We start from the raw sequence: 27199 nt of genomic DNA, 5'->3' as shown, positions 1-27199 counted from the left end.
GTCAAACTCTATATTATTATACATAAGTCTCATAATGTTTCAATTCAATGACCTTATTAGCTGGTCACATACTTACACCAATATAAAAATTTTGAGCCTGTTGTACATCACCTTTTTTTTTTTTTTTTTTCCTTTTTTTGAAATAAAACACCTTCAAAATAATATATGTGGGGCCCGAAATCTGAGGTCCCAGCCCACTCTGTATTAAGAGCCCAAAGCCCAGGCCGAGGAGCCCTACTGCCGAGGACGCACAATGAAAGCTCCTTGAAGGCCCAAGGACGTGGCCGAGGACGATCTCCCGCTCAACACCTCACAAAATGCCTAAAGAAAATGACAAACTCAGTATAAGAGCAGTACAAGGAAGAAAGCTGCCAACACCATAATGTGGAGCCCTGCGTCTGACACGCCCATACTGCAGACCTTGCTATTTAACTTTTCCCAACCACCCCCAACCACTCTGATGTATGGATTGATAGGACTAGTCATTACCCCCAAAAAGGGAAAAACTGACACGTAGAAGAGAGACGGGAAGTAAACGCTGGTATAAAAGGGGAAGAGAGCCAGAAGGAGGGGGGGGAGCTACAAAAAAAAAAAAAAAAAAAGAATGAGAAGAATGTGATGCTCCTCGGACTAAGTCCGAGGACTCAAACCCTCTGAGCTACACCGATGTGAAGCCAAGCTATTTTGGCCAAGCATTCCTTCGTATGAGCTTCCATGAAAATCACGACTAAGCCACCGCCCAACGACTAAGGTCCAGCCTTTCTAGCCCACTCTCTATGAATTATATTGTTCGGGCCTTTTACATACGAGCCCAACGTCATTCCTGGGTCGTTAAAAATCGTATCCCTACAATTGGCGCCGTCTGTGGGAAGGCTTGCGCGTTGGCGCAGGTGGCGGTGAAGTCAAGTCTCTATCAAGCAGAGGTCCGCGAAGTTTCCTCCGTTTCCAGCGACATGCAGTTGTTGCTTCGACATAAACTTCTGCTAGGGGCTACGCCTTGCAGTGCCAATGGCACGGGCAGCTCTAGGGGCTTCAAACCTCAAGCTAACTCTCCCCGCCTTGGTCGAGGGGCTAACCTTCGAAAAATAAATAAATAAATACAAAAAAAATAATACAAGTTGTATGGTCCTCAGACTCAAGCCTATGGGGAAACCAACTACTTAAAAGAAAAAATACAAGTTTTGGACAGAACCAAGGCCTTGTATGGTCCTCGGACTCAAGCCTATAGGGAAACCAACTACTTAAAAGAAAAAATACAAGTTTTGGACAGAACCAAGGCCTTGTATGGTCCTCGGACTCAAGCCTATGGGGAAACCAACTATTTAAAAGAAAAACTACAAGTTTTTGGACAGAACCAAGGTCTTGTATGGTCCTCAGACTCAAGCCTATGGGGAAACCAACTACTTAAAAGAAAAAATACAAGTTTTGGACAGAACCAAGGTCTTGCATGGTCCTCGGACTCAAGCCTATGGGGAAACCAACTACCAAGTTTTGGACAGGACTCAAGCCTATGGGGAAACCAACTACTTAAAAGAAAAAATACAAGTTTTGGACAGAACCAAGGCCTTGTATGGTCCTCGGACTCAAGCTATGGGGAAACCAACTACTTAAAAAAAAAATAAGTTTGACAGAACCAGGCTTGTATGGTCTCGATCAAGCTAGGGAACAACTACTTAAAGAAAAAATGACAGACACCAAGCCTTGTAGGTCCTCGACTCAAGCTATAGGGAAACAACTACTTAAAGAAAAAATACAATTTTAGACAGAACCAAGGCTTGATGTCCGGACTAAGCTATGGGAACAACTATTAAAAGAAAATACAAGTTTTGACAGAACCAAGGTATGGTCCTCGACTCAAGCCTATGGAAACAACACAAAAGAAAATAAAAGTTTTGGACAGAACCAAGGTTTGTATGGTCCTCGAACTCAAGCCTCTGGGGAAACCAAACAGAAGAAAAATTACAAGTTTTGGACAGAACCAAGGCCTTGTATGGTCCTCGGACTCAAGCCTCTGGGGAAACCAACTACAGAAGAAAAACTACAAGTTTTGGACAGAACCAAGGCTTTGTATGGTCCTCGGACTCAAGCCTTGGGGAAACCAACTACTTTAAAGAAAAACTACAAGTTTTGGACAGAACCAAGGTCTTGTATGGTCCTCGGACTCAAGCCTATGGGGAAACCAACTACTTAAAAGAAAAAATATAAGTTTTGGACAGAACCAAGGCCTTGTATGGTCCTCGGACTCAAGCCTATGGGGAAACCAACTACTTAAAAGAAAAAATACAAGTTTTGGACAAAACCAAGGCCTTGTATGGTCCTCGGACTCAAGCCTATGGGGAAACCAACTACTTAGAAGAAAAAATACTAGTTTTGGACAGAACTAAGGCCTTGTATGGTCCTCGGACTCAAGCTTATGGGGAAACCAACTACTTAAAAGAAAAAATACAAGTTTTGGACAGAACCAAGGCCTTGTATGGTCCTCGGACTCAAGCCTATGGGGAAACCAACTACTTAAAAGAAAAAATACAAGTTTTGGACAGAACCAAGGCCTTGTATGATCCTCGGACTCAAGCCTATGGGGAAACCAACTACTTAAAAGAAAAACTACAAGTTTTTGGACAGAACCAAGGCCTTGTATGATCCTCGGACTCAAGCCTATGGGGAAACCAACTACTTAAAAGAAAAAATGCAAGTTTTGGACACAACCTGAACGTTATACGACACTCAGAATCTACCCCGGAAGGGAGTTACCCATTGATAGTAGGGTTGGCCCATAGACTGAATGGGATCCCCAGTCTACCCTCGGATCCTCAATACCAAGGGAACTGATGCGACTATCATAGGGTCAAGTATTATCAAAAACACGGCCAATGTCCCTCGCTACTCGGCAACCCTCTCGGACGGTTTATTTAGGGTTTATTGTTCTCGGGCGGTCGCCTTACACACGTTGCGGAGCACTCAGCTGTTATCTCGATTAGTTTCGTGAGTTTAACCTACTGTAAGTTAGCATTATTATACTTGATATTGTCGATAAGTTCGAATTAATAGGATTCTGTTTCAAGGTTTCCTGCTCTAAGTATCATTAAAGGAAAATATAAATGTAGTATCCCATTCACAAAATAGTTGTTACAGAAAAAGAAAAATATCTAAAAGGAAACAAATCCATTTCTTTTTAAGACAAAGAAACAGTACAACGTACAATGAAAGAGCTTAAATAAGCTCATACTGAAACTAACTACATAAGCGAAAAGAAAAGATACAAGGGAGTGAAGAAAAAGCCGAAGAAGAGGTGCGGAGAAGAGACGTGCTGCCGTTCCAAAATTTTGTCTAAGGAAACCATTCCTCAATACTTTTACATGCCTATAAGTCAGGCAGCAAAAGAGCCCAACTTGGGGCTTGCACTGTTGAAGAAAAGGTGCAGAGAGCCCGACTTTAGGCTAGCACCGTTAAAGAAAAGGTGCAGGGAACCCAACTTGAGGTCAGCACCGTTGAAGAAAAGGTGCAGGGAACCGGAAGTTGATGAGCTTCCACGTAACCACGCCTGCGATAGAGCAGACGGCGCTGATGGCGGAAAACCTTACTCCTGACGCACCAAGAATCTGGTGCGACCAGTACCTGCTTCGGATTTTGACTGAAAGAGGGAGAAATACCATTTCCCCCTTGTCAAGGCGGAAGATTGTCTTGAATCTGTGCCTCCCCTGTCCAGACCACGTCACCTTGAGTCTCGGAAGGACCCGGCGCCTCTGTGGCGGATGTAGTTCTCTTTACCCCTGCCCGTGTCTCAAACATATTGCACAATGGGTGGATAACACTGGATATGAACTGTGATTATAGCTGAAGAATTGTGGTTTTGAAGACAGCCAGAGGGTTTTTATGTAAGGAGAATAACCTCCTATCCTACTTATATAAAAGGTAAGGTGGTGGCATTCAATTCGTGCAGCTTTCCAAGGAATGCTACGAATAAGACAGACTTGGCTCAATTTCCAACATCATCCGCAGCCGTAGGATCTGAAGATCCTCGTAAAGGCGCGCCTCGAATACTGAAACGTCGAAGGACCCCGCGTGGGTGAATAAAGGAATGCCTCTTAATCTGGCACGTCTCACACGTAAACGGAAAAACACAAATATTAGTGGCGTACAGAATTTGAGTGAGCCATGATGTGGGCACAACATCACCAAAACCCTCCTCCCCAACTAAAAAATCGGACAGCAGGATTTTGAGGGGCTATTGTAGGGCTCGAAATCTAAGGTCCCAGCCCACTCTGTATTAAGGGCCCAAAGCCCAGGCCGAGGAGCCCTACTGCCGAGGACGCGCAATGAAAGCTCTTTGAAGACCCAAGGACGTGGTTGAGGACGATCTCCCGCTCAACACCTTACAAAACGCCTAAAGAAAAGGACAAACTCAGTACAAGAGCAGTACAAGGAAGAAAGCTGCCAACACCGTAATGTGGAGCCCTGCGTCTGACACGCCCATACTGCAGACCTTGCTATTTAACTTTTCCCAACCACCCCCAACCACTCTGATGTATGGATTGATAGGACTAGTCATTACCCCCAAAAAGGGAAAAACTGACACGTAGACGAGAGACGGGAAGTAAACGCTGGTATAAAAGGGGAAGAGAGCCAGAAGGAGGGGGGGGGGAGCTACAAAAAAAAAAAAAAAAAAAAAAAAAGAATGGGAAGAATGTGATGCTCCTCGGACTAAGTCCGAAGACTCAAACCCTCTGAGCTACACCGATGCGAAGCCAAGCTATTCTAGCCAAGCATTCCTTCGTATGAGCTTCCATGAAAATCACGACTAAGCCGCCGCCCAACGACCAAGGTCCAGCCTTTCTAGCCCACTCTCTATGAATTATATTGTTCGGGCCTTTTACATACGAGCCCAACGTCATTCCTGGGTCGTTAAAAATCGTGTCCCTACAATATATATGCTAAATTATTTATAAAACTATTAAACTTATTATAGAATATTGATATTTCTATTTAAATATTACTCAATATTAAGAGTCTTGTATTTTATAATCGTTCAAATCTCTCTATCCTATCGGTCTAACTATTAGGAAGAAAAATAATAATGCTCATGCGTGGATTTAAAATTATATGGAAGAAAATTAAGAAATCATGGATTATAGTTATACATTTAAATAATTCCTAAAACATTTTAAGCATGGTTTTCTAGAGAGTTTGTGTGTGTGTGTGTGTGTGTGTGTGTGTTGATAAGAGTTGTCTAGAGAGTTTATCATGCAAGATCTTCCTTTTATAGAAAATGCAATGATTAGTAGAAGTAAGATATTCCTATCTTTCTGACCTGTTCTCAAAAAAAAAAAAAAAAAAAAATGATATTCCAATCTTCTTTCTCAAAAGAAAAAAGAAAAAAGAAGATATTCCTATCTTTTTCCCTAATCTGGTAGTAGCCATTAGCCAATTGTTTTTTTATCATTGACAAAATGGTATGGGTTGGATGACACGGCAAGATATGGACGCGTGTCCTAAAAACAGGACGCGGTGACACGTGCCGATTCTAGAGAAACCGGTATTATTAACCATGGGCTTTAGCTTATTGTTTTTCCAATTACCCTGTCGGTCACGTTGACAGGTGTGAGAACATGATCCCAATTCCCAAATGCAGCTGTAAAATCGTGTCTCCTGCAGTGAACTTATTATTGCTGAGCTTGCATTTTGTTCGGTGCTCCTTTTATTCTTTTATTCTTTCTTTACTCTTTTTTTTTTTTTTTTTTTTTTTTTTTTTTTTAGAAACTTCAAATCTTATGTAATTTTTTTTGGTACTTCACTTTATATTTTACCTATCATAATTTGTTAATTTTTTAAATATAAATTTTATAATATAATTAAAATTTAAAATGAGAAAAAAATAGACACATTATATAAGTGGATGAAACATAAAATAAAACACACAAAATGGTATATTGGATTTAGTCTACCTATAAACATATTTAAATTTATGAGTAATTCTTAGGTACTCCTGGTATATTGGATTTAGTCTACCTATAAAACTACCATCTTCTTTAGTAAGCTTACTTCTGAAGATACTAGAGAGCACATCAAACAAGCTTTGGGGGTGTTAGAGATCAAGCAGTATGAGAAATACCTAGGCTTACCATCTTTCGTGGGGAGAAGGAAGAAAGCTAGTTTTAACTTCATTAAGGAGAAGGTGTGGAGAAAGCTACAAGGTTGGGAGGAAAAACTGCTCTCTCAGGCTGGGGGAGAGATTTTGATTAAAGCAGTAGTGCAAGTAATTCCTACTTACACTATGAGCTGCTTCAAACTTCCCCTTGGCCTATGCAATGAGTTGGAGAGCCTTATTAGAAAGTTTTGGTGGGGTCAGAGGGGAGATAGACGCAAGATTCATTGGGTGAAATGGGGAACCCTTACCCAATCTAAATCTGTAGGGGGCATGGGGTTTAAAGATTTGGCTCTTTTTAACGATGCTTTGTTGGCCAAACAAGCTTGGCGTCTTCTTCATAACAAAGATTCGCTTTTGCATAGAGTCTTTAAAAGTAAATTCTTCCCTAATTGTTCTTTTATGGAAGCCCCAGATAATCCTAGTGGCTCACATGCTTGGCACAGTATTCTTAAGGGTAGGGAAGTTTTGTGGAAAGGAGCCCGTTGGAGAGTGGGTATGGGCGACACCATCAAAATTTGGGACTATCCTTGACTGCCTAGCTTAGAGCATCCAAGAATTTTATCCCCAACAATTGATGGTTTACAGGAAGCTATAGTTGACTGTCTCATAAACCCAATTACAAGGATCTGGGATAGGGAAGTTTTATATGGTTATTTTGCTCCTTTGGAAGCTGAATTAATTTTAAAAATACCCCTTAGCCCGACAAAGGTTGAAGATAAGCTCTTTTGGCCTCATGTACCTAATGGAGTCTATAGTGTGAAGTCTGGATACAGGTTTCTTGTTAAAGCCAAATCCGGTCCACTTCCATCTCCCCCCTCCCAAAATGAAGCCACAAGTTTTTGGAGCCGTCTGTGGAAGCTCTCGGTGCCAAACAAAGTCAGAAATTTTCTGTGGAGGGCCTGTAGGGAAGCTCTACCAGTCAGGAAAAATTTGGTCCGCAGGAAGATCCTTGATGATGAAGTTTGCTGCCACTGTAACGTGAAGGCTGAGGATGGTTACCACGCTTTGTGGGACTGTTCTGCACTCTCAACCATCTGGGAAACTGACTTAATTTGGCTGTTTTACAGGTCTAAGAAATTCTCAAACTTTTTTGAGCTTGCCAGGTTCGTGTTGGAACAAGACAAGAATCCCGAGATGTTTGCGTCGATCATATGGACCATTTGGACTCGTCGGAACCAGCTTCGCACCAGCAGCAGACCCTTCCCGTTAGCCCAGGTCGTCCCTTCAGTTAGGCAGATGCTCTAAGAGTATACAGAGGCAAACCAAATAGCAACGCTGCAGTCTCTCCCTCCTCAACGTTCTCAGCCTAAATGGGAGCCTCCGCCTCCACCGCTCATCAAAATCAACTTTGACGGTGCGCTATTCAAAGATACAGAGGAAGCAGGATTGGGAGTTGCCGTACGTGACTCTCATGGAAAAGTTCTTGCCTCCCTGGCAGAAAAGATCAAAATGCCATCATCATCCGACAAAGTTGAAGCTCTTGCAGCTGTTCGAGCTATCACCCTTGCTATGGACCTCAATCTACCCTCTTTTATTGTTGAGGAAGACTCCGAGATGGTTATTTCAGCCTTAAGGAAAAAAGAAGACTATTTTTCTTCTTTTGGCCATTTGATTTCTTCCGTTAAGCAATTTTTAGTATACTGTAATTGCATTTCATTTTCTCATACCCGTAGATCGGGGAACTCAGTTGCTCATTCTTTAGCCAAATTCGCACAAACTATTGATGGTGTGTTAGTGTGGATGGAGGATGTTCCACCACCCGTTTTAGATGTACTTTTAGCCGACTTTGGCTGATTTCTTTTCTAATAAGATGAAGATGAATTCTCAAAAAAAAAAAATTTATGAGTAATTCTTAGGTACTCCTGGAATACAGACAATTATACTCATTCTTCTCACATCTATGGTGGAGTCCACTCATCAAATTTATGATAGGATCCACCATGAATGTGAAAGTATAGAACATCATTTTTTTTTTATTTCAAAGGTACCTAAGAATTTTTCTAAATTCACACCCAATTTCATAAACAATTTATGATTGGATTTTAACACTAATTTACAACATGTCGACACCATCACAAATACTTGCTAAAAGCAAAAAAAGAAAAAAAAAAGGAAAAAGTGAACCAATTACAAAGTGACATTTAAGCATATTGTAATGTGTCTAATGGGTTTATCTCTAGCATCATTGTACCCAAAAAAAATGGTGTATCAAATTAAGTCTGCCTACAGACATATTTAAATTCACACCCAATTTCATAAGTAATTTACACAATACTTTCACAAAATAATACTTAAGCATGACTTGAATTTGTGTCTAATTGAGTTTGTCTCTAGCATTATTGGGATTTGTATTCAATCTTCAAAGCCTTTTTAAAAAAAAAATTATTTTTTTAAGAATCAAAGGCTTTTAAGTTTTAAACGTTAATTGAAAAAACCGTGTCTCCTTTTATTGCTTTTACAATTAATTTTTTTTTTTTTGAGAAACAATTAATTGTTAATTGTAGTATATATATAACTCGAGCCTTTTGCGTCACAGCTCAATTTACGCTCTTACCTCTTCACTCTCTCTGCCATAGAAGAAAAAAAAAAAAAGAAGGGAAATTTCTTGGACCAAATTTTCCGGCAAGGTCGAAAAAAGTCCCAGAAAGACAAATAACTGAATAGAAACAGACACGGGATATTTTTCTTTTCTGAAGATCTGCATTTCCAATCTTTGGGGTATACTCTCTCTCTCTCTCTCTCTCTCAAATTGTGTTCAAGTTTTCTTTTCTTTTCGTTTTCCCCACATTTTCTCTGCAACCAAATGTGGGTTTTAATTGTTTGTCTGAATTTCTCTATCATTTGCTTTGCTGAATGATTCTCAGTTTTTGTATGTACTTATCGTTTTTTTAACAACGGAAATCACTGAGTTATTTAGTGCATGCATACCAATTCTTGCAATTTGTTCTGTTTGGTTACCAAGAATCTGTTGGAAAAACGAAAGAAAAGTCCATGTCTGGTTCATTGGTTTCTGGTTAATGAAAACTCAAAAAATCAAGCTTTCCATGCAATTAAATCGAATTTAACAAATGGGTTTTGTTCAATTTCCAATCTTTTGCCAAATCAAGCAACGAAAAAGCATTAAGATCCACATTTTCCTTCATTTCTTTTCCTCCAATTTCTCAGAAACCAAACAAAGGGTTATGTTTCTTTGTGTTTATTTTTGTTGCTCAATTTTTTTATGGTATTTCTTACCTCACTGTTTTACTGAACATTTGAACTTCTTTTTCTTATTCTGAACAGTGTGAGGTGACATTTATCATTATCTGCTAAGATGAGTCTGAGTAATGGGAAGGTTCACCAAGTGACAGTGACTAATAATGGAGGAGATGTGAAGAAACCCTTCAAGATCTTTGTGGGCTATGATACAAAGGAAGATCTTGCCTATGAGGTCTGTCGGCATTCCATCTTGAAGCGGTCCTCGATCCCTGTTGAGATCATTCCAATCAAACAGTCAGATCTGAGAAAGAGTGGTTTATATTGGCGTGAAAGAGGCCAATTGGAGAGCACCGAGTTCTCGTTTTCTCGATTCCTGACACCTTGCTTGGCCAATTATGAGGGTTGGGCATTGTTTGTGGATTGTGATTTTCTGTACTTGGCAGACTTTAAGGAATTGACGGACTTGATCGATGATAAATACGCAATTATGTGTGTTCAGCATGACTATGCCCCAAAAGAGACAACAAAAATGGATGGGGCAGTGCAGACAGTGTATCCAAGGAAGAATTGGTCTTCCATGGTGTTGTACAATTGCGGGCATCCAAAGAACAAGATCTTGACGCCTGAGGTTGTGAATAAGGGATCTGGTGCCTATCTTCATAGGTTTCAATGGCTTGAGGATGAGGAAATTGGATCAATCCCATTTGTTTGGAATTTCCTCGAGGGCCATAACAAGGTAGTGGAGAATGATTCCACAACTTTCCCTAAGGCGATACACTATACTCGCGGAGGGCCATGGTTTGAGGCTTGGAAGAATTGTGAGTTTGCAGACCTGTGGTTGAATGAAATGGAGGAGTACATGAAGGAAGGGAAGAAGAAAATTGAAGAGTAGATTGAATCAGGAGGTGACATAATACCATTAAACATTCTAGAATTTTACTGAAGTATTTGCTGTTATGCTTTATTCTTTATGTTGAATTTATAATGTGAAATCAAGAGCTGATGTTGATTTCATGGAGAGTAGAACCGTAGGCATTGCAGGCATATATGTAATGCTTTAGTGGTATTTCTTTGCATTAGTTATTACATAGGTGTTGCCGGCATTTATATATGCCGTAATATATGTCTGATTGATTTTTCTGTTGAAGTACCACATTGTCTGTAAGTTGTAACCTTCAGCTTCTTATGCAATAGAATTGATTTATTCATCAGATCGATTTGCTTTTCTTTCTTTCTTTCTAGCATCATTGTTAATTTGGCTTTGAGATATAGATTGGATTGAATGGAGGAACATTGAAACTCAAGTAGGAGATGCTCAAGGGATGGCTTAATGCTTTGTCCAATTCATACAGTTTCGCTGCTCTCTGTTTTTGATGAACTTTTGGCATGTAATCTATGGGTCCGTTTGGATACAGCTGAAAACTGAAAACTGAAACTGAAAACTGAAAAACACTGTAGCAAAATAATTTTTAAATGTGTAAATAGTACCGTGGGACCCATTTTTAATATTTTTTTCCTGAATAAAGTGATTGCGGGTCCTATGAACAGTGCGTAAATTAATATTTTTTTCCTGAATAAAGTGATTGCGGGTCCCATGAACAGTGCGTAAACAGTGTATGAACAGTAAAATTTGTCTCCCGCACAGTACATGAACAGTACTTTTACTGTTCATTCGCTGGAAAAAAAAAAAAAAAAAAATTTCCAGAAACGCAAATGCGTTTGGGAAGCGCAAAACGCGCTTCCCAAACGCACTCTATATCTTCTTAGTTGTTGACTGTATAATTGTCCAGCTTGTGTCTAGTGGGTAAAAGTGATTTACAATTGCCACTGGCCAACCGATCAGAGTGAACAATTTTAGTTCACTGTCATACTGAAATGAAATTATGAAACTTGGAAATATATTGTTTGATTAAGTGCCCGTTTGGGTAGAGCTGAAATTTGCGTTTCAGCTCTACGTTTTCCTACCTTTTTTTTTTTTTTTTTTTTCCTCTGCACGTGAACAGTAAAAGCACTGTGCAGGGACAAAAATTACTATTCACGCACTGTTTACGCACTGTTCACACACTATTCATGGGTCCCACGACACTTTTTACACATTTAAAAATTATTTTGCTACAGTGTTTTTAGTTTTCAGTTTTCAGTTTTCAGTTTCAGCAACAATAAGCTCAATCCAAACGGACCCTAAGAATCACAAGGATCAATTGAATTATCTCCACAAGCTCAAGGCCCAAAACAATAGAGTACCAGATAATTGATACACAAGCTGTAGCCAATCACTATTTGGCATCAAACCTAGTGAATTTGGCAGGTCTCTGAGCACTTCTCTGTCAGATAGTCCAACAACCCCAGTTTAGTCAACATGTTTCATCAAAATTAGAACAGGAAGGAATGAGAGCTGTAAAAGAGGTTGTGTATGTGTTATTCCTTCCTAAGGATAGTTTGTGGGTAATTCTGCGGGTTGAACATTACCCTATCAAGTCATGGCAGCCATTCTTTTGATGCAAGCCCTCAAGTTAAGTACATATTGAGTCCAATTAGTTGGGCTCAAGAAATGGCTACCGGGTCTTAAGTTACAAAGAGTAAATTTGAGGGCTTGCCCGTGTATACCAAACTATCAAGCTATATAATTTATATATAGAAATCTGGACCAAAAAGGCCTCGGCCATAACGTTTTAAATAAGCCGCTCTTCGCCAGTGAATAAACAAGTGGAACAAGCAGGTTATCCTTTGCAAGGATATGTATTTGTAGAAATTCGAGATGGTAAGTAAAAACCCTATTCCTTCAAGCTCAACATTGAGCACAGAGAACCAGTTGAAATTGGTTTGGAGGTGCAATTGAAACCATGTAAAGTGTGAGATAATGTTTTTGTGCACTCTACTTTCAAGTGTCTACAGCTCATTCCTCCTCAGGTCAGTATAGTTAATTGTCCATTTTTATCAGGTTTCAGAATTGAGTAAGGTACTACTTGTATTCTTCACCTTAGAGACTAATTGCATAATGGTACTATCACTATCTACTCTAGTCAGTTTATATATAAATATATATATATAAATATATATATATATATTTTTTTTTTCTTTTCTTTTCTTTTCTTTTTTGAGATACTCTTATCAATTTATTGATACAGAATTTACCCGGAATTTGGTCATTACTTCAAATGCCACAAAGGTGGAACTTGGGAACTGGGGTCTAAGTGGTCACAGACTCATAGTGCAATCAAGGGCAAAGTTTCTTTCCATGTTAAAAATAGTTTTAGGATCAGTGTTTTATGAATGTTGCAATTGGTTTTGCCTTATTCATGGCACTGAGAAACAAAGCATTTACCTAAGCATGGGCATTTCAATCAATCCTTGACGCCAAAAATTTAGGTTCATCTGAGTTCTACATGCTAATTTTGCCAAATAGTATAATTTTAGAAAAAATTTAGAAAAAACGTATCAGGCCAAACTTATTTAATAATGTAGCACCTTTTAGAATTTGAGTTTGTCAAACTCAAGTTCCAAAAAAGTGCTTCATAACTAAATAAGTTTAGCTGGATGTGTTTGTCCTAATTTTTTTTTTTTTTTTTGTTCTAAAATTATCCTATTTGGCAAAAAAAAAATGCCTACATTTTTTCTTTGTTAGTATATTGAGTGAATATTGATAGAAGGGGTCTATTTGGTATAAGTACAATAATACTGTATTTAATTGGTGAAAAAAATAGTTCAAGGGGTCTAAATGCAACAATATAAAAGTTTAGAGGATGTTAATGCAATTCACCACAAAATAAACACTTAAAAGATTGAATCAAAAACAAGTCAAAATTAAAGGTTCTAATCTATAATTTATTGGTCTCAAACAAACAAAATAAGCTCATATTATAAGCTTATTTTATTAAATGTTTAATAAATCTCAACACTAAGAATCAAACCACAATGACATAAAACCAATAATTCTAAAGAAAGGGGATCAAACTTTGTTTAAAATTCAACCTAATCTTGTAAGTTTCTTTCAAGTTCTTTAACTTTCAACTTTAATTTTCACTAATTTTCAATATCGAAAAATCATTTTTTTGTATTTAATTTTAAAATATAATTTTTTTTCAATATCTCTCTCTCTCTCTCTCTCTCTCTCTCTCTCTCCTTGAAGACAATCTTCCTCAATGTACCTGTGGGGCCCAATAATTTGTGGCCTTGGCCCATTTACTCATTGGGGCCTAAAACCCGAGCCGAGAAGGGTTATAGCCCAGGATCGGTAATACAAGTACAAAATAGCCTTGTGACGCAGCCGAGGACAATTCGGTCCTCGGCAGGTCCGAGATCTCACAGGAAGGAAGGACAAAAAACGATCTAGACACAGCTTGGGAAAAGATCTAAAATATCTACGTCATTTAGAAAAGGGTACGCTGGGAAATATAACGACCAGGGAAAGCTGCCCTTACTGCCATTCAATACTCTGCACCTGACAGAGCCATATTCTCCAGCTTTTACAACCACCCCCAACCACTCTGGGTATGGGCTGATGGGACAAGTAACAGTCTTGGAAAATCGAACCCCACACGTGGACGTTGGATAAGGAAGACAGGCTAGTATAAAAGGAAAAATAAGCAATTCGGGGAGAGTGGCTGGGAAAAATGGCCAAAAACCAGAGCCTCCCAGCCCGCCTCCAGGAGAAAGACTCCCATGGCGAACACGACTTAAATCATATACGAACGTTACCAAAACCCGCCGTTTGGTGACCAAGGCCTAGCCTTTCAAACCCACGCTCTACAAATGATATTGTTTGGGCCTTTTTACGTGCGAACCCAACACTGTTACGGTTCGTTACGAATCGTGTCCTTACAGTACCCATTTGTGAATTATGTAGACACATTTATCAAAAGCGACAATAAGGAGATTTGTGGCAAGACCTAAAAGGTTGTTGAGGAGGAGTAAAACCCATTCGGGAGGAGCACCGTTGGTTAAAATGGTGTTGTTAGGATCAAGAACTCTATATTTGTCTCTAGTAATAGTTATATCAAGGCACTTTAAATTGTAGCGGCAGTGATCTCTAAAGCTTATACCGGAGCTAAATCCAAAGTGGAGCATATCCGACATAAGATGCTTATGTGCTTGATAATTAGGTTGGATTCAGTGAGAGGTGTGGATTCAGGAGTTAAGGATTGTTGGAAAAGTGTGATCAAGAAGATGATTGTGTTGTCGAAGTTGGTGAACACGATTGTCTCTAGCAAACAAATTCTAGGTGTGGTTGATGAAGTTTTCGACTTCAAAATTGGTGAAATTGTGTATAGATCTATGTATTTGGTTGAAGTTAGTAATAGATATTTTTTTTATAAAAAATTTTGGTTGAATCCATCATCATTTTGCTAGGTTTATTTGTAACCACAATATATATATATATATATATATATCTTTTTATTTTTTATTTTTTATTTTTTATTTTTTATGGGAGTGTCTGAAGATAATGAATTTTGATGTTTTTGTTAAATTTTAGAGATTAGATTGTGTGTAAAAGTTTTGTATTTAGACTGAATTTTTTTGTTAATGGTTTTATTTTTAATAGGTTTGATTTTTCGTTCCCCTAAAATTGAAGCTTCATCCGAATAATTTTTAATCTTAAAAAAAAAAATCCAAAATAAGAATTTCATTTTTTTTAGAGTACAAGATATTTACAAATAATAAATCTTTTAGAGGTGAAGATCTTTAAAAATGCAATGCAAGCAAGACTTTTACTCACTTTTCCCCCTTCTTTTCTTTCTTCTTTCATTTTTTAAAAAAATATATCAATTTCTATTTTTTTTTCCCAATCATTAGCATTAGCATTATTATTATTTATTAAATTTAAGAACTTCATAAATAACAAAATGTCGTGGTTTTTATAAAGAACTTAACATCCATTTAATATAGTGGACTAAATGATTAAATTGAATAAAAATAAGAGTTAAAGGACTAAATTGAACGAATAAGAAATTATTGCACTAAATTCTATTTTAAACAAAATTAGAGCATCTATACTACTATTTAAGGAGTTTCCTCTGTTTGGATTCCTCATTTTGTATACTTAAAATACCCTCATAATACCTACTTACAAGTTTTCAACTAACGGGGATAAATATGTAAATTAAAACTCTTACACTTTAAGACCCATAAACTCACGTACGCTTTGCAGTTTCTATCTCTCATTCTTTTTCAGATTGAAGACATTTAGTTTAGTTCTACATCCTTCTTTCTTTTTATTTAGATTAAAGACATTTACTGTTAGAGGCTCCAACAAATTTTCAGGTTTTATCTTTTGCAAATTCCTCTTTATTTTCTTTTCTTTTGTTTATGATTGACTTTCTTTGAGTTCTACCTTCTTTTAACTTTTATTATTATTTTTTTTTTATGTGGATCACTTTAACTCTTTTTTTTTTTTTTAAATGTAATTTTGAAATGAATGGTTCCTTCATATACTCTACCATTGTACTTATTAATGAATTGTCATTTCATGTTATAGGTATTGTGATCAAAAGACAGGGCTGCTTTATGCTACAAAAGAAGCATTCAAAATCATTTGTGAACAGTTAAAAACCTCCTTTAGTAGCCTTTGTTTACATTTTATTTAAAAATTTGGAATTGAAATAAAAATAGTTACCACAATACTCCCTAATTAATGATCAAATACTATTTCCTTCTCCTTCCTCACTTTTTTATTTTTTTTTTCCTTCTTCATATTTTTTTTTTCTTTCTAAGGAAGTTTTTTTTTTTTTTTACCATTATTGTATATGTTTTTGGAGTTAAATTTATTTATTTATTTTTTTTTACCATCATTGTATATGTTTTTGGCGTTAAATTTTTTATTTTTTATTTATTTAGGTATATAGCAACCTTGAGTTCTACATTTTTTTTTTTATGTATCACGTTAACTCCCTTTTTTTTCTTTTTTTTTTTAAATGTAATTTTGAAATGTTAACTCCCCTTTTTTTTTCTTTTTCTTTTTTTAAGATCTCCATTAATTATTTATTTAAGGGCATGTTTGGTAAATTGTAATAGGCACTGTAATATAATAGTTATTCCTATGGTTTAATTATTCTTTAGTTTGATTATATTTTTATCACAAGGAATAATCATTCCTTATGAATAGCTATTCTTCAAAATGGGGAATAACTATTCATCTTTAAAAGGTTGTATTAGCTATTTCTTAGTAAGAACAATAATTTTAAAACTTAATATATTTCCAAATAAACAAACTTTCCATATACATCTAACAATTATAAAAATAAAAAATCATAAAAAATAACACATATCTCTCTTAAATTTAAAAAAAAAAACAATTTTTAAGGAAATATAATTGTATGAGTAAGAAATTTCATAAAATAAATGTTAAGTTTCATTCTAATGTTATAACTCATAACCAAACTAATGAATATGTTTAGTTATTACATTACAACACATTTTATTCTTAGTAATAAAGATTACAATTCTTATCGTAATCCTTATTCAGTGTACCAAACGTACCATAAATAGTTGATGATGTGGTGATAAGATTTTAAAGAGTCCATGATAGAGTTAAATTCTAAAAATTCTTTATCTTTATTCTGAACAATTTCAATAGGATTTTCAGGAAAAATGATCTCATCAAAATTTAAATCAAACACAAACTCTAATAAACTTATGTTGTTATCTTTAATAACACGCACGCTAACTTTGGTTTGTTGATTAAATTTTTTTATTTTATTTTTATTTAGGTATGTAGCAACCTCGAGTTCTACTTTTTTTTTTCTTATATGTATCACGTTAACTCCCTTTTTCTTTTTTCTTTTTTTTAAATGTAATTTTGAAATGTTAACTCCCTTTTTTTTCTTTTTCTTTTTTTTTTTAAAATGTAATTTTGACACGTTAACTCCTTTTTTTTTTAGATCTTCATTAGTTATTTATTTAAATAGTTGATGATGTGGTGATAAGATTTTAAAGAGTCCGTGATAGAGTTAAATTCTAAAAAATCTTTATCTTTATTCTGAATAATTTTAATAGGATTTTGAGGAAAAATGATCTCATGAAAATTTAAATCAAACACAAACTCTAACAAACTTATGCTATTATCTTTAATAACACGCACGCTAACTTTGGTTTGTTGATTAAATTTTTTTTTTTTTTTAAATACTTGGTTTAACCCTAATTCTTTTATCTCTCTCAGGTTCACATACGCACAAATTTTTTGGATTGCATTGAGGAGTCATTGGAATGAAATATTAGATAAGTTCGGGTGAGAGATTTTACAAGAATTATTATATGTATTAAACCTCACATAAAGTGGTTGTTATCTAAGAAATTGTTGTAAAAAATTTCTTTTGTAATAGAAACTATATTTATCATTTGTATAATTCTATGTCAAATTCAATTTAAATTTTTTATCTTTTAAATTTCCCTAAAATTTAGCCTTTTATTTTCTTTCAAAATCAGATATGTTAGTGCCTAAATATAAGGATATGGATGGAGAAGTTATAGTAGTAGTTTTATAGCAGGAGTCCTTTTTTTTCCAAAATATGGAAGAGATTAAAAAAAAAAAAAAAACTAAAACGTGAATTTGGGTTTAAAAAAAGGGTCGTCGGGTAGTTTTTAAATGTGGGATAGAAAGTGGGATTTTTTAAAATAGTTCATGGATAGAACATGGGATTTTTTTTAAATGTGTAGTTTTTCTTTTCTTTTTTTTGATAAAATTTTAAATAAGGATAGGGTCACACCAATTCCCCACCTTAATCTTTTAAATTTCCCTAAAATTTAGCCTTTTATTTTCTTTCAAAATCAAATATGTTAGTGCCTAAATATGAGGATATGGATGGAGAAGTTATAGTAGTGGTTTTATAGTAGAAGTCTTTTTTTCCCCCAAAATATGGAAGAGATTTAAAAAAGAAAAAAAAAAGAAAAGAAAAAAGAGGAAAACGTGAATTTGAACTTAAATGTGAATTTGGATGCTGTTCCTACTGCTATGAACTTAAACTACATTTAGTGTACTTTTGTTCAATAAAAAATTTAGAAGAACAGCATTGATGAATTAAAATAAAAGTTCATTATTATTCCTATTGGGTTTTTGTTAAACCACCTTTAATAATACTTTATAGTATTTTTTTTTTTTTTCTTCTCAACAAACAATCATGAAGTTTTTATACATTTTTTTTTTTTCTAGATACTTCTAAACATTAATTCCCAATTGTATTAGCCTCTTGTTAAAGTTAAGGCACCATTTAATACTTTATTAAAAAAAATTCTCAAAATACAATGTGGTTTTATACAATTAATGTGTATCTCTTGCCATAAAATTTTCAATTTAAGCTTTTATTTACTTATGTTATGAATGTGTAGTAAATGGCTAAATTTTAGGATTAAAAAAACTACATTTTAGGATTACACAAAAAATGACAATTGTCATACATAAAATTTGAAAAAAAAAGAACAACATCAACAACACCAAAAAGGAAAAAGCACAAAAAAAAGAAAAAAAAAAAAAAGAAAAAAACGTGGATAGGTAGTTACTAAATTTTAGGATCTTTTTAGGAGCATTTCCTTTAACAAAAATCTTATTAATTTTCTACTCATAAAATATTACGTACCTTATAAAATACAATATAAGTATTGACTAGTGCTCAGAAGCTCTTCTATTTTTTTAGGTAAAGGTTAATTTAGAGCATTTATTATAATTTGAGATTACTATATTTTCCAATCACAAAAAAATCTAGGGGTGTGATGAAAAATTATTTCTCCACACATGATACTCATCACACCTTTAGGTTTTTTTTTTTTTGTGATTAGAAAATGTAGTAATCCCAAATTTTAATAAATGCTCTAAATTAACATTTACCCAAAAAATAGAAGAGCCTCTGAGCACACGCGTGTAATTTATGATTTAACTAAAAGAAAAATCATTCATCTTTCTCACAATTACTCCACACCTTTTGTACTTGTAGACATTTTATTTTTATTTTTGGTAAATTTGCACCCGAACCAATAAGATTTTAGTTTTTAGTTTTTACCATATTCCGGTTGTTGTACATAGAACGCCAAAATAGCATTCACATTTGGGCCCAATTCATTATAAAATGAGAAATTTCTAAAACGACGTACCCTAGTCTAAATTATCATTGTCCTCAGAAGAACCTTAGATCCGTCCAGCTATGGCCCGTGGGCCTGTAATGGCCACAAAAGTGGACTTGTAAAAGACAAAAAAGCAATGCTACGTAGAGTTTACAAGCTTTTTAATGTTTTTATTTGAGTTCCGCCTCACATCACCTTTTTACATATCAATATTACAACATTAGCATATGTGCATATATATATATATATATTGATGATGCACAAAAGTCGTCACTGAGTTGATTGTCTAAACACGTCCAATGGGTGTATCTAAAGAACAAAAGAGAAGAACCAGTCAAAGGGGATCGGTGGGATACTGGCCAAATACCCTCCGAAAGTTAAGTTAGTGATAGAAAAATCTCCAAGAACTTAAGAGTGCAAGAGCTAGGGAGAATTCGCGTACCTTAAGAAGGGTAAAGTTTGTGGTTTATATAGTGGTAGAGAGTTAACCCGAATCCTTCATACGGGGTTATTTCCTTGTAGGGAGAAAGGTCCCAAGATACTTGGGATCGCCTTTCCATATATAAGAGATCTGATTGCGTGGTAGGGCCTTTGGTTGTAATGCACAAGTAATTTCTATGTAAGGATGTGTGAGTGGGCCCCATGCAAGCCCTATGGAAACCCTAGGGGGACGGGTCATCAGAATCGGGGATTGCTTGACTTGTCAACTTATGGGTTGGTCGTCCCTCTTGGAATTGGTCGTCCCTTTAGGGGTTGTTAGGGAGGTTCGACACCCCCATACTAATCAATCAAAAATTATCCTCATCATATATATATATATAAATATATATATATATTGTATTTATAGACTTTCTCAAAATACAAATCCACACTCTGAGTAACATAGTAGCTTATTCTTTGGAATCCATACAATATGTCATCAATATTTATTTTTAGTGGTAAAATATTTTATAATTAAATAATGAACCTTTGTTTGAATCTTGTTTATACTAAAAACTTATTCATATTTTAATTTGATGATAAAAGATAATAAGTATAAAACAGGCATTATAAATTCAAATCATATTGTGTTGATTAAAAACTAGTTTGATATCAATTTAAAATACTTATTCCAAAAAAAGGATAAAATTTTAGAAATATTACCCAGTTAATTAACTTACCTTCAAGCAACACACACCTAACTTTTTGGATATATAGGGTGAGTTTGGTTTAAAGGTCATCAAATAGCCCATGACCCATGGGTTGGCCCAGTAGCCCGCTAACCCACCAGGCTAATGGGCAGCCCAGCCCGGTAATATTGAAGCCCGTGGGCACCCCAGTAGCCCAATGGGACAGGCTATGGGTTGGTTTCTTTACCAATGGGCGCCCGGTGGGCCGGCCCGTTAGCCCAACCTAGTAGCCTGACCTGTTAGCTTGACTCATTGCCCAAAATTTATAACAAAATAATTCGGGGGTTGGGTGGGTGAGGGATTGAACTTTAGACATTATAAAAACTTTAAGACCACACACCTAACCACTAAATACTTGGAATGATTGTGATACAATATGCATAATAAATATATATTTTGGTATTAGTCTAGTAGCTTTGATTTTTAAAACAAAGTTACTAAGATGACTGTTGCCCTACCTCTGTGCCTCTGGAAAGAAAGTCATTCTTTCCTTTGATAAATTCCAATTCTTTCCTTACAAGTTACAATTATAGAAGAAATTCCTTTAAAAAAAAAAAAAAAAAAGCTTATCATTGGTTGGAAGAAATTCTTTCCTTAATGAGTTGATATTTGATTCTTTATATATTTCCTTTAAGAATTGATATTTTATTCTTCAAATATTTCCTTTAAGAGTTGATATTTAATTCAATATACTTATTTATTCTTATCAATAAAAGTTAATTAATCTTATTTTAGTACCTTTTTAAGAGGTATGTCTTAGTATTTTTTTTAATAGAATCTTTTTAGTAGATTTAATTGTTCAATTTGATAGTTTGTAATAATATATAATTATAATTTTTTTGGTTAAATTTTTATAACCCCATTGAAGACCTATTAAAAATGCCCATGGGTAGCCCATTAAACCCACCTCACTAGCCCAGCCCGCTAAAGCCCAAATGGGCATTGCCCATGGGTAGGGCCATGGGCTAGGGTTTTTCTATCCAGCCCGACCCGACCCAGCCTATTGACTAGTCAACAGCCCGTTAAGCCCAGCCCATTAGACCCATGGGCCAAGTAAAAACGGGTCGGGCCAGCTCGGCCCGGCCCATTGACGAGGCCTAGTTTGGTTCAACTTTTTGAAATTGGGCTTTTTGAAAAAGTGGAGCTTTCAAAAAGTGCAATATGAAATTGGGTTTTTTGAAAAAACTGAGTATTTGGTAAAAACTGTTAAAAAATTCTTTTTGAAAAAGTTGAGTGTTTGGCTAATACTTATAAAAGTAACAGTTTGAGTTATAAATTACAAAAAAAGACAAGATATATATATATATATATATATAAAGAGAATTCTTTGTTTTAATTACCTCTCTTAATGCAAGTTATGGACACAATATTTTCACAAAAATTTCACAATAAAGTTTATATGACAATTTGTTAATGGTAGAAAAAAATAATAATGTCACTGGTAGGTCTAGATGAGAACCAATAACAACTTATTATGTAAACTTCATTATGAAATTGTTATAAAAATATTCTATTAATAGCACTATTTTTTTTCTAAAAAAAAAATAGTACTAATTTAAAAATGTAGTTGCACGATTTTCCTGGTCCAAACCCTATTGATCAGGCCTTGGCCCAAGGCGCAACACACAATAGATCTTTGTAGAGGATGGGTCAAAGAACTTAGCCTCAGTGAACTTAGTCAGTCTGATGCATGGACAATACTATTGCAGAAACAAAAACACAAGCATGGATATCTAACAGAAGATTCTATTTCCTGAGTACCGAATACATTTTTCGTCCCCCTCTTTGAGGGACTCCACTACATTATATAGCTCTCTCATTCTTATCTGAACCTTACACTTGTTGATCATCTAAACCCCCACTTGAGCACCTGTCCTATCAGACACCCTTATCACTCCCTTGTGAGTTGCAGTGGCCAAGGTAGTACTGTTCAGGGATCTTTTCCTCATTAATGCGGTCAAGAGGGTGGTTGTGACACATTTAATGTGGTGGTGGCAGCTTTCCATGAGATATTTTGGGTTTTATTCTTTTTTATATGCTTGGAGGATGAACTGCAATGGTTGGGGCGAGCTCTTGGTCCAGACTTCGTAATGTCCGAGGAATGTTACTCCTCGGACAGGTTTCTTTTACCGCAGTTGGGCTTGAATAATGTTTTGGCTATGACTTCTCCTCGGACACGATGCTTCTCGGACGGGCCCGTATTTAACTAGCCCATTATTTTGGGCCGGGCCCCACAATAGCCCCTCAAAACTCCGGTTTTTATCTCCTTCCGAGGAGAAAAGCGGGGTTTTGATGTCAGTGAGAGGATGGAAGTAAGGTGGGCTTGGGGCGCGCGTGTGCGCAGTTACTTTGGACGAGCTACAATTTATGAGGCGCGGCCATTTACTTCCGGAGGCTTTTTGTCCCCTTCGTCCAACGGTGAGGCGTGGATCGAACGGCCGTCATTATTTCTCGAATTTTTAGGTCAGGAGCGATCTTTTCTCTCTCCTCCCGGCTATATAAGACGTTAGAGAGGCTTCCTTTTTCTTTTTTATCCGCTCATCAGAATAGAGACCTCTAGAGAACTCCAGCGCCTAGAGATCCTTGAGCACCTCCTTCCTTCAAATCTTTATAATCGTTTCTGCGAAGCGCCCTCCATAGAAGAGCTTTTCGATCACCTAATCGGTTATTTGAGAAGATATTTGTAAGTTCCGTTCGCTTCGTCGCCTCGATTTCTTCCTCGGATTTTGTTTTTCTCCTCGGTCTTTATTTTCATTCCTCCAGTATAGCTCAGATGGGTAGATTCGAAAAATTAGTAAATACTCCGGCCGCTATGGAGGCCTTTAGGGCAAAATACCACATTCCCCCGGGGGTGGGACTGCAGTACTGTCCTCTTGAAGGAGTATTGACAGATAGAGGCGAGGGAGAAGTTGTTATCCCCATGATTGCTTTCATAGAGGGAGGGATGACACTTCCCATGCGTAGGATTACAAGGGAATACCTGTCCAACCATAGGTTGACGCCGCATCAGTGTGCCCCAAACATGTTCAAGATACTAGGCTGTGTAGATGTTCTAGACGAGCGGATGAATCTAGGCCTTACCTGGCACGATGTGGTTTATCTGTACGAGTGTCACCACATCGAGAAAGGAGGGTATTATCTTAAATCCCGATCCGAGGTCGTTAGGTTGATCTCTTGTCTCCCAGTATCCAATAAGACCGTGAAGAAGGATTACCTTATTGCTTCGGGAGAGTGGTTCGATGGTATTCATTGTCCAACTCGGGCAGGAATCCCAAGTGCGGCGTCTTTAGGGCCAATCCCTTTCGGGAAAGGGTTTAGTATTGGGGGGTTATTTTTCTCGCTTTCTTTATAATTGGAAAATTTCGTGAACTAAACCCACTTTTCTTGGACGTTTGCAGATAAAGTTCATGTCGCTCCTCGGCTAAACCTCGTGAACGTGCCGGCGTTGAACTACCTTCTAAGGTCGGAAATTTACGTTACTGAGGACGGCCAGTTACGTGCGGCTCACCTGGTTTTGGGCTATCAACCTCTAAGCCGCGCTTTCCAAGCTATCGGTCACGCCATAAGGGCTGGCAGTCTGAGATTGGTTAGGATTGACGTGTCTAAGACCGAGTTCCTAGCTCGACGTGATCTTCCACCAGTCGTACTACCCGACGTTCAAGATCCTTATCTAGCAGAGCAACTACCTCCGCCAGAAGACCCTGGCGCTGCTGTTTCGGTTGAAGGGGAAACCGAATCATCTCGTCTTTCCCTTGAGGAAGAGATAGACGAGTTTTATTTTGAGGAGGAGGTTCAGCAAACCCCCTTGGTTGAGCTTTCTGATCCTGAAGGAGAGCAGGACCAACACTCCGCAGTTGGTGTTCCCTTAATCATCACCTGCTCGGACGACCCCTCGGACGAAGAGATAGAGCCCATGGCCAGGAAGGGAAAAACTTTAAGGGAGTTGATGGCCTCCTAAGGGAAAGGTCAGTCATCAAAAGGTCAGTCATCAAAGGGACCAACTCAGTCAAAGGCCCAGACCCTTCCTCCTGTGGTCCCTCAGGACCCCTCGGACCTCGGCCTTAAGGTTAATCTGGACCTGAAGAAGAAAAGGCCGGTTGACACTCCTGAGGAGGGTGAGGTGGTTGCCCAGCCGACTAAGCAGCAAAAAACCACCCGAGCGCCAAGGAGCAGAAGGAGTGACTCTGTGGAAAGCCGGGATGAGGGGAACCGTGCTGAAGTGCGCGCTACCCCGCGTACATGGAGCCCCAAGTTGGAGCTAGATGGGGTTGCCATTCCTTACAATGCGTCAATTCGAGAGTATAACCGAGGCCGAGCAGGGTACGTAGCTGATGCCTTGGAGCAACCCCTACTCCTTCCTCGGGATATGGAGGCCTACAGGCGGTTTTCTCAGCCCGAGATTTTCCTATCCCTCAAAAGGGATCTCGCGATGGTAAGTAATCCTTTTACTGTTTTATTAATTTATTTAACCCGGTTAAATTTTAAACCAATCTTGTTTCGTTCGCAGATTACTCAGCAGGTATTTGTGGCTGAGGAATTTTGTCGTGATAATCGCAGTCGGGCTGAGGCTGAGACCCAGTCTCGGACGGAGATGGAGAAAACCTTGGGGTCCCTCAAGCACGATCACCTTGAACTCACGGAGAAGTTCAAGGAGTCGGAGAAACGGCGCAAGAGTGCAGAGGCCGGTTTGAAAAGTGCTGAGACCCAGGCAAAGGATCAGCGCAAAGAGCTGTACTCGACCCAGATCAACCTTGCCACCGAGAGGCAGGCAGTGTTGGATCTCAAGATTGCCCTGCAAAAAGTCGAGGATGAGCTGCGGCAAGTCAAAGAGGAGGCTCAGCTGATCCGAGAGGCTGCTGAGGCTGAAAAGAGTGCTTCTCGCCAGCTCGAGGTCCAAGAAACGGAGGCCAGGCTATTCGAGGAGATCCTCGAGGTGTGCAGGGATTACTGCAGCATCACATGCGCTCATGCCTTTGATGCTGCAGGAATTCCTGCGGATTCAGCGCTGAGACTGCCCGAGAACATCTTCTATCCTCAAGAGATCCGAGAGAATCCTGATGGCGCCCAAGCAGCTTCGGAGCAGGATCTGGCGGTGCCTGATGCCGTCCCCGCGCCTGATAAAGCGAAGGATCCTATCACGGACCCTACCATCGAGGTTCCTCCTCCTCCTCAGCCAGAGCAGAAAGAAGATCCTCCTGCTAAGGCTTAGCTTTTAGGCTTTTAATTTTTGTACTCCTCTTTTTTTTTTTTTTTTGAATGAGAGTCGTCCTGTTTTTGCGCTCTTTTGTAAGGACCTCTCTTTGTATCGACCTCGGAATATTAATATAGAATGTTTGCCTTGCTTTCTATGGATGTATGCTAGTACCGCTCTTTTTTTTTTTTGTTTGCAATGACACAAATAAATATAAACGGTCGAGATGAAAAGGATGCTGTGCAGTGAATTTGAATGAGGAGTCATGCAGGACTTAGGTTCTGTTTAAAACTTGGATAAATTGTCATAAGTAATAATTTCCCCTAAGTTTGTGGTCCGAGGAGCCATGCAGGACTTAGGTTCTGTTTAAAACTTGGATAAATTGTCGTAAGTAATAATTTCCCCTAAGTCTGTGGTCCAAGGAGCCATGCAGGACTTAGGTTCTGTTTAAAACTTGGATAAATTGTCATAAGTAATAATTTCCCCTAAGTATGTGGTCTGAGGAGCCATGCAGGACTTAGGTTCTGTTTAAAACTATGAACAGTTGCCATAAGTAATAATTTCCCCCAAGTCTGTGGTCCGAGGATCCATGCAGGACTTAGGTTCTGTTTAAAACTTGTATAAATTGTCATGAGTAATAATTTCCCCTAAGTCTGTGGTCCGAGGATCCATGCAGGACTTAGGTTCTGTTTAAAACTATGATAGATTGTCATGAGTAATAATTTCCCCTAAGTCTGTGGTCCGAGGATCCATGTAGGACTTAGGTTCTGTTTAAAACTATGATAGATTGTCATGAGTAATAATTTCCCCTCAGTCTGTGGTCTAAGGAGCCATGCAGGACTTAGGTTCTGTTTAAAACTATGAACAGTCGTAAATAGACCAGTAGGCAGAGGATAATCACGAAACAAAACATGGGCTAAGCCATTTTCATTAATAATAATATCTTCTGAGGTTATTTACATTCCATGGTCGAGGTACAGTTTTTTCATCCAAATCTTCCAGATAGTAGGCGCCTATCCCGGCCACGGATGTGACACGGTATGGTCCTTCCCAACTGGGCCCCAGCTTGCCCCAAGAGGGGTTTTTTGCGCTGCCGAGAATCTTCCTCATCACGAGATCACCTAGACCTAGAGGTCGCAGTTTAACATTGGCATCATACCCTTGTCTCAGCTTCTGGTGATAATAGGCCATATGAATCGTTGCTTTTTCCCTTCTTTCCTCGGCTAGGTCTAGACTTCTTCCCAATAACTCGTCGTTACCGTTTGGGGTAAACGAGTTAGACCTTAGTGTGGGAAAGTTGTTCTCGATTGGGAGCACGGCCTCAGCCCCATAAGTCATCGAAAAGGGGGTTTCACCGGTTAACCGTCGCGGCGTTGTCCGATAGGTCCATAAGACGTGCGGGAGCTCTTCTACCCATCTCCCCTTTGCCTCATCCAGTCTTTTCTT

General features: G+C 37.6%; 1 protein-coding gene across 1 annotated transcript; it reads left to right on the top strand.

The window, feature by feature from the left end:
• The first annotated feature begins 8681 nt into the window (after positions 1-8681).
• LOC115962225 (protein CDI) lies at positions 8682-10554 on the top strand. The gene is made up of 2 exons (XM_031081124.1): positions 8682-8863; positions 9428-10554. Exon 2 carries the CDS (start codon positions 9459-9461, stop codon positions 10233-10235), a length of 777 nt encoding a protein of 258 aa, XP_030936984.1. The 5' UTR covers positions 8682-8863; positions 9428-9458; the 3' UTR covers positions 10236-10554.
• The last annotated feature ends 16645 nt before the right edge of the window (positions 10555-27199 follow it).

Source organism: Quercus lobata, chromosome 9 (assembly GCF_001633185.2).
Source record: "Quercus lobata isolate SW786 chromosome 9, ValleyOak3.0 Primary Assembly, whole genome shotgun sequence".
Lineage (NCBI taxonomy): Eukaryota > Viridiplantae > Streptophyta > Magnoliopsida > Fagales > Fagaceae > Quercus > Quercus lobata.
The sequence above is the reverse complement of the archived record's forward strand: the minus strand, read 5'-3'. Positions and strand labels throughout refer to the sequence as shown.

Bases quoted from the DNA above. Each gene is read 5' to 3' on its own strand.
- LOC115962225 (XM_031081124.1), top strand. From the start codon at position 9,459: ATGAGTCTGAGTAATGGGAAGGTTCACCAAGTGACAGTGACTAATAAT.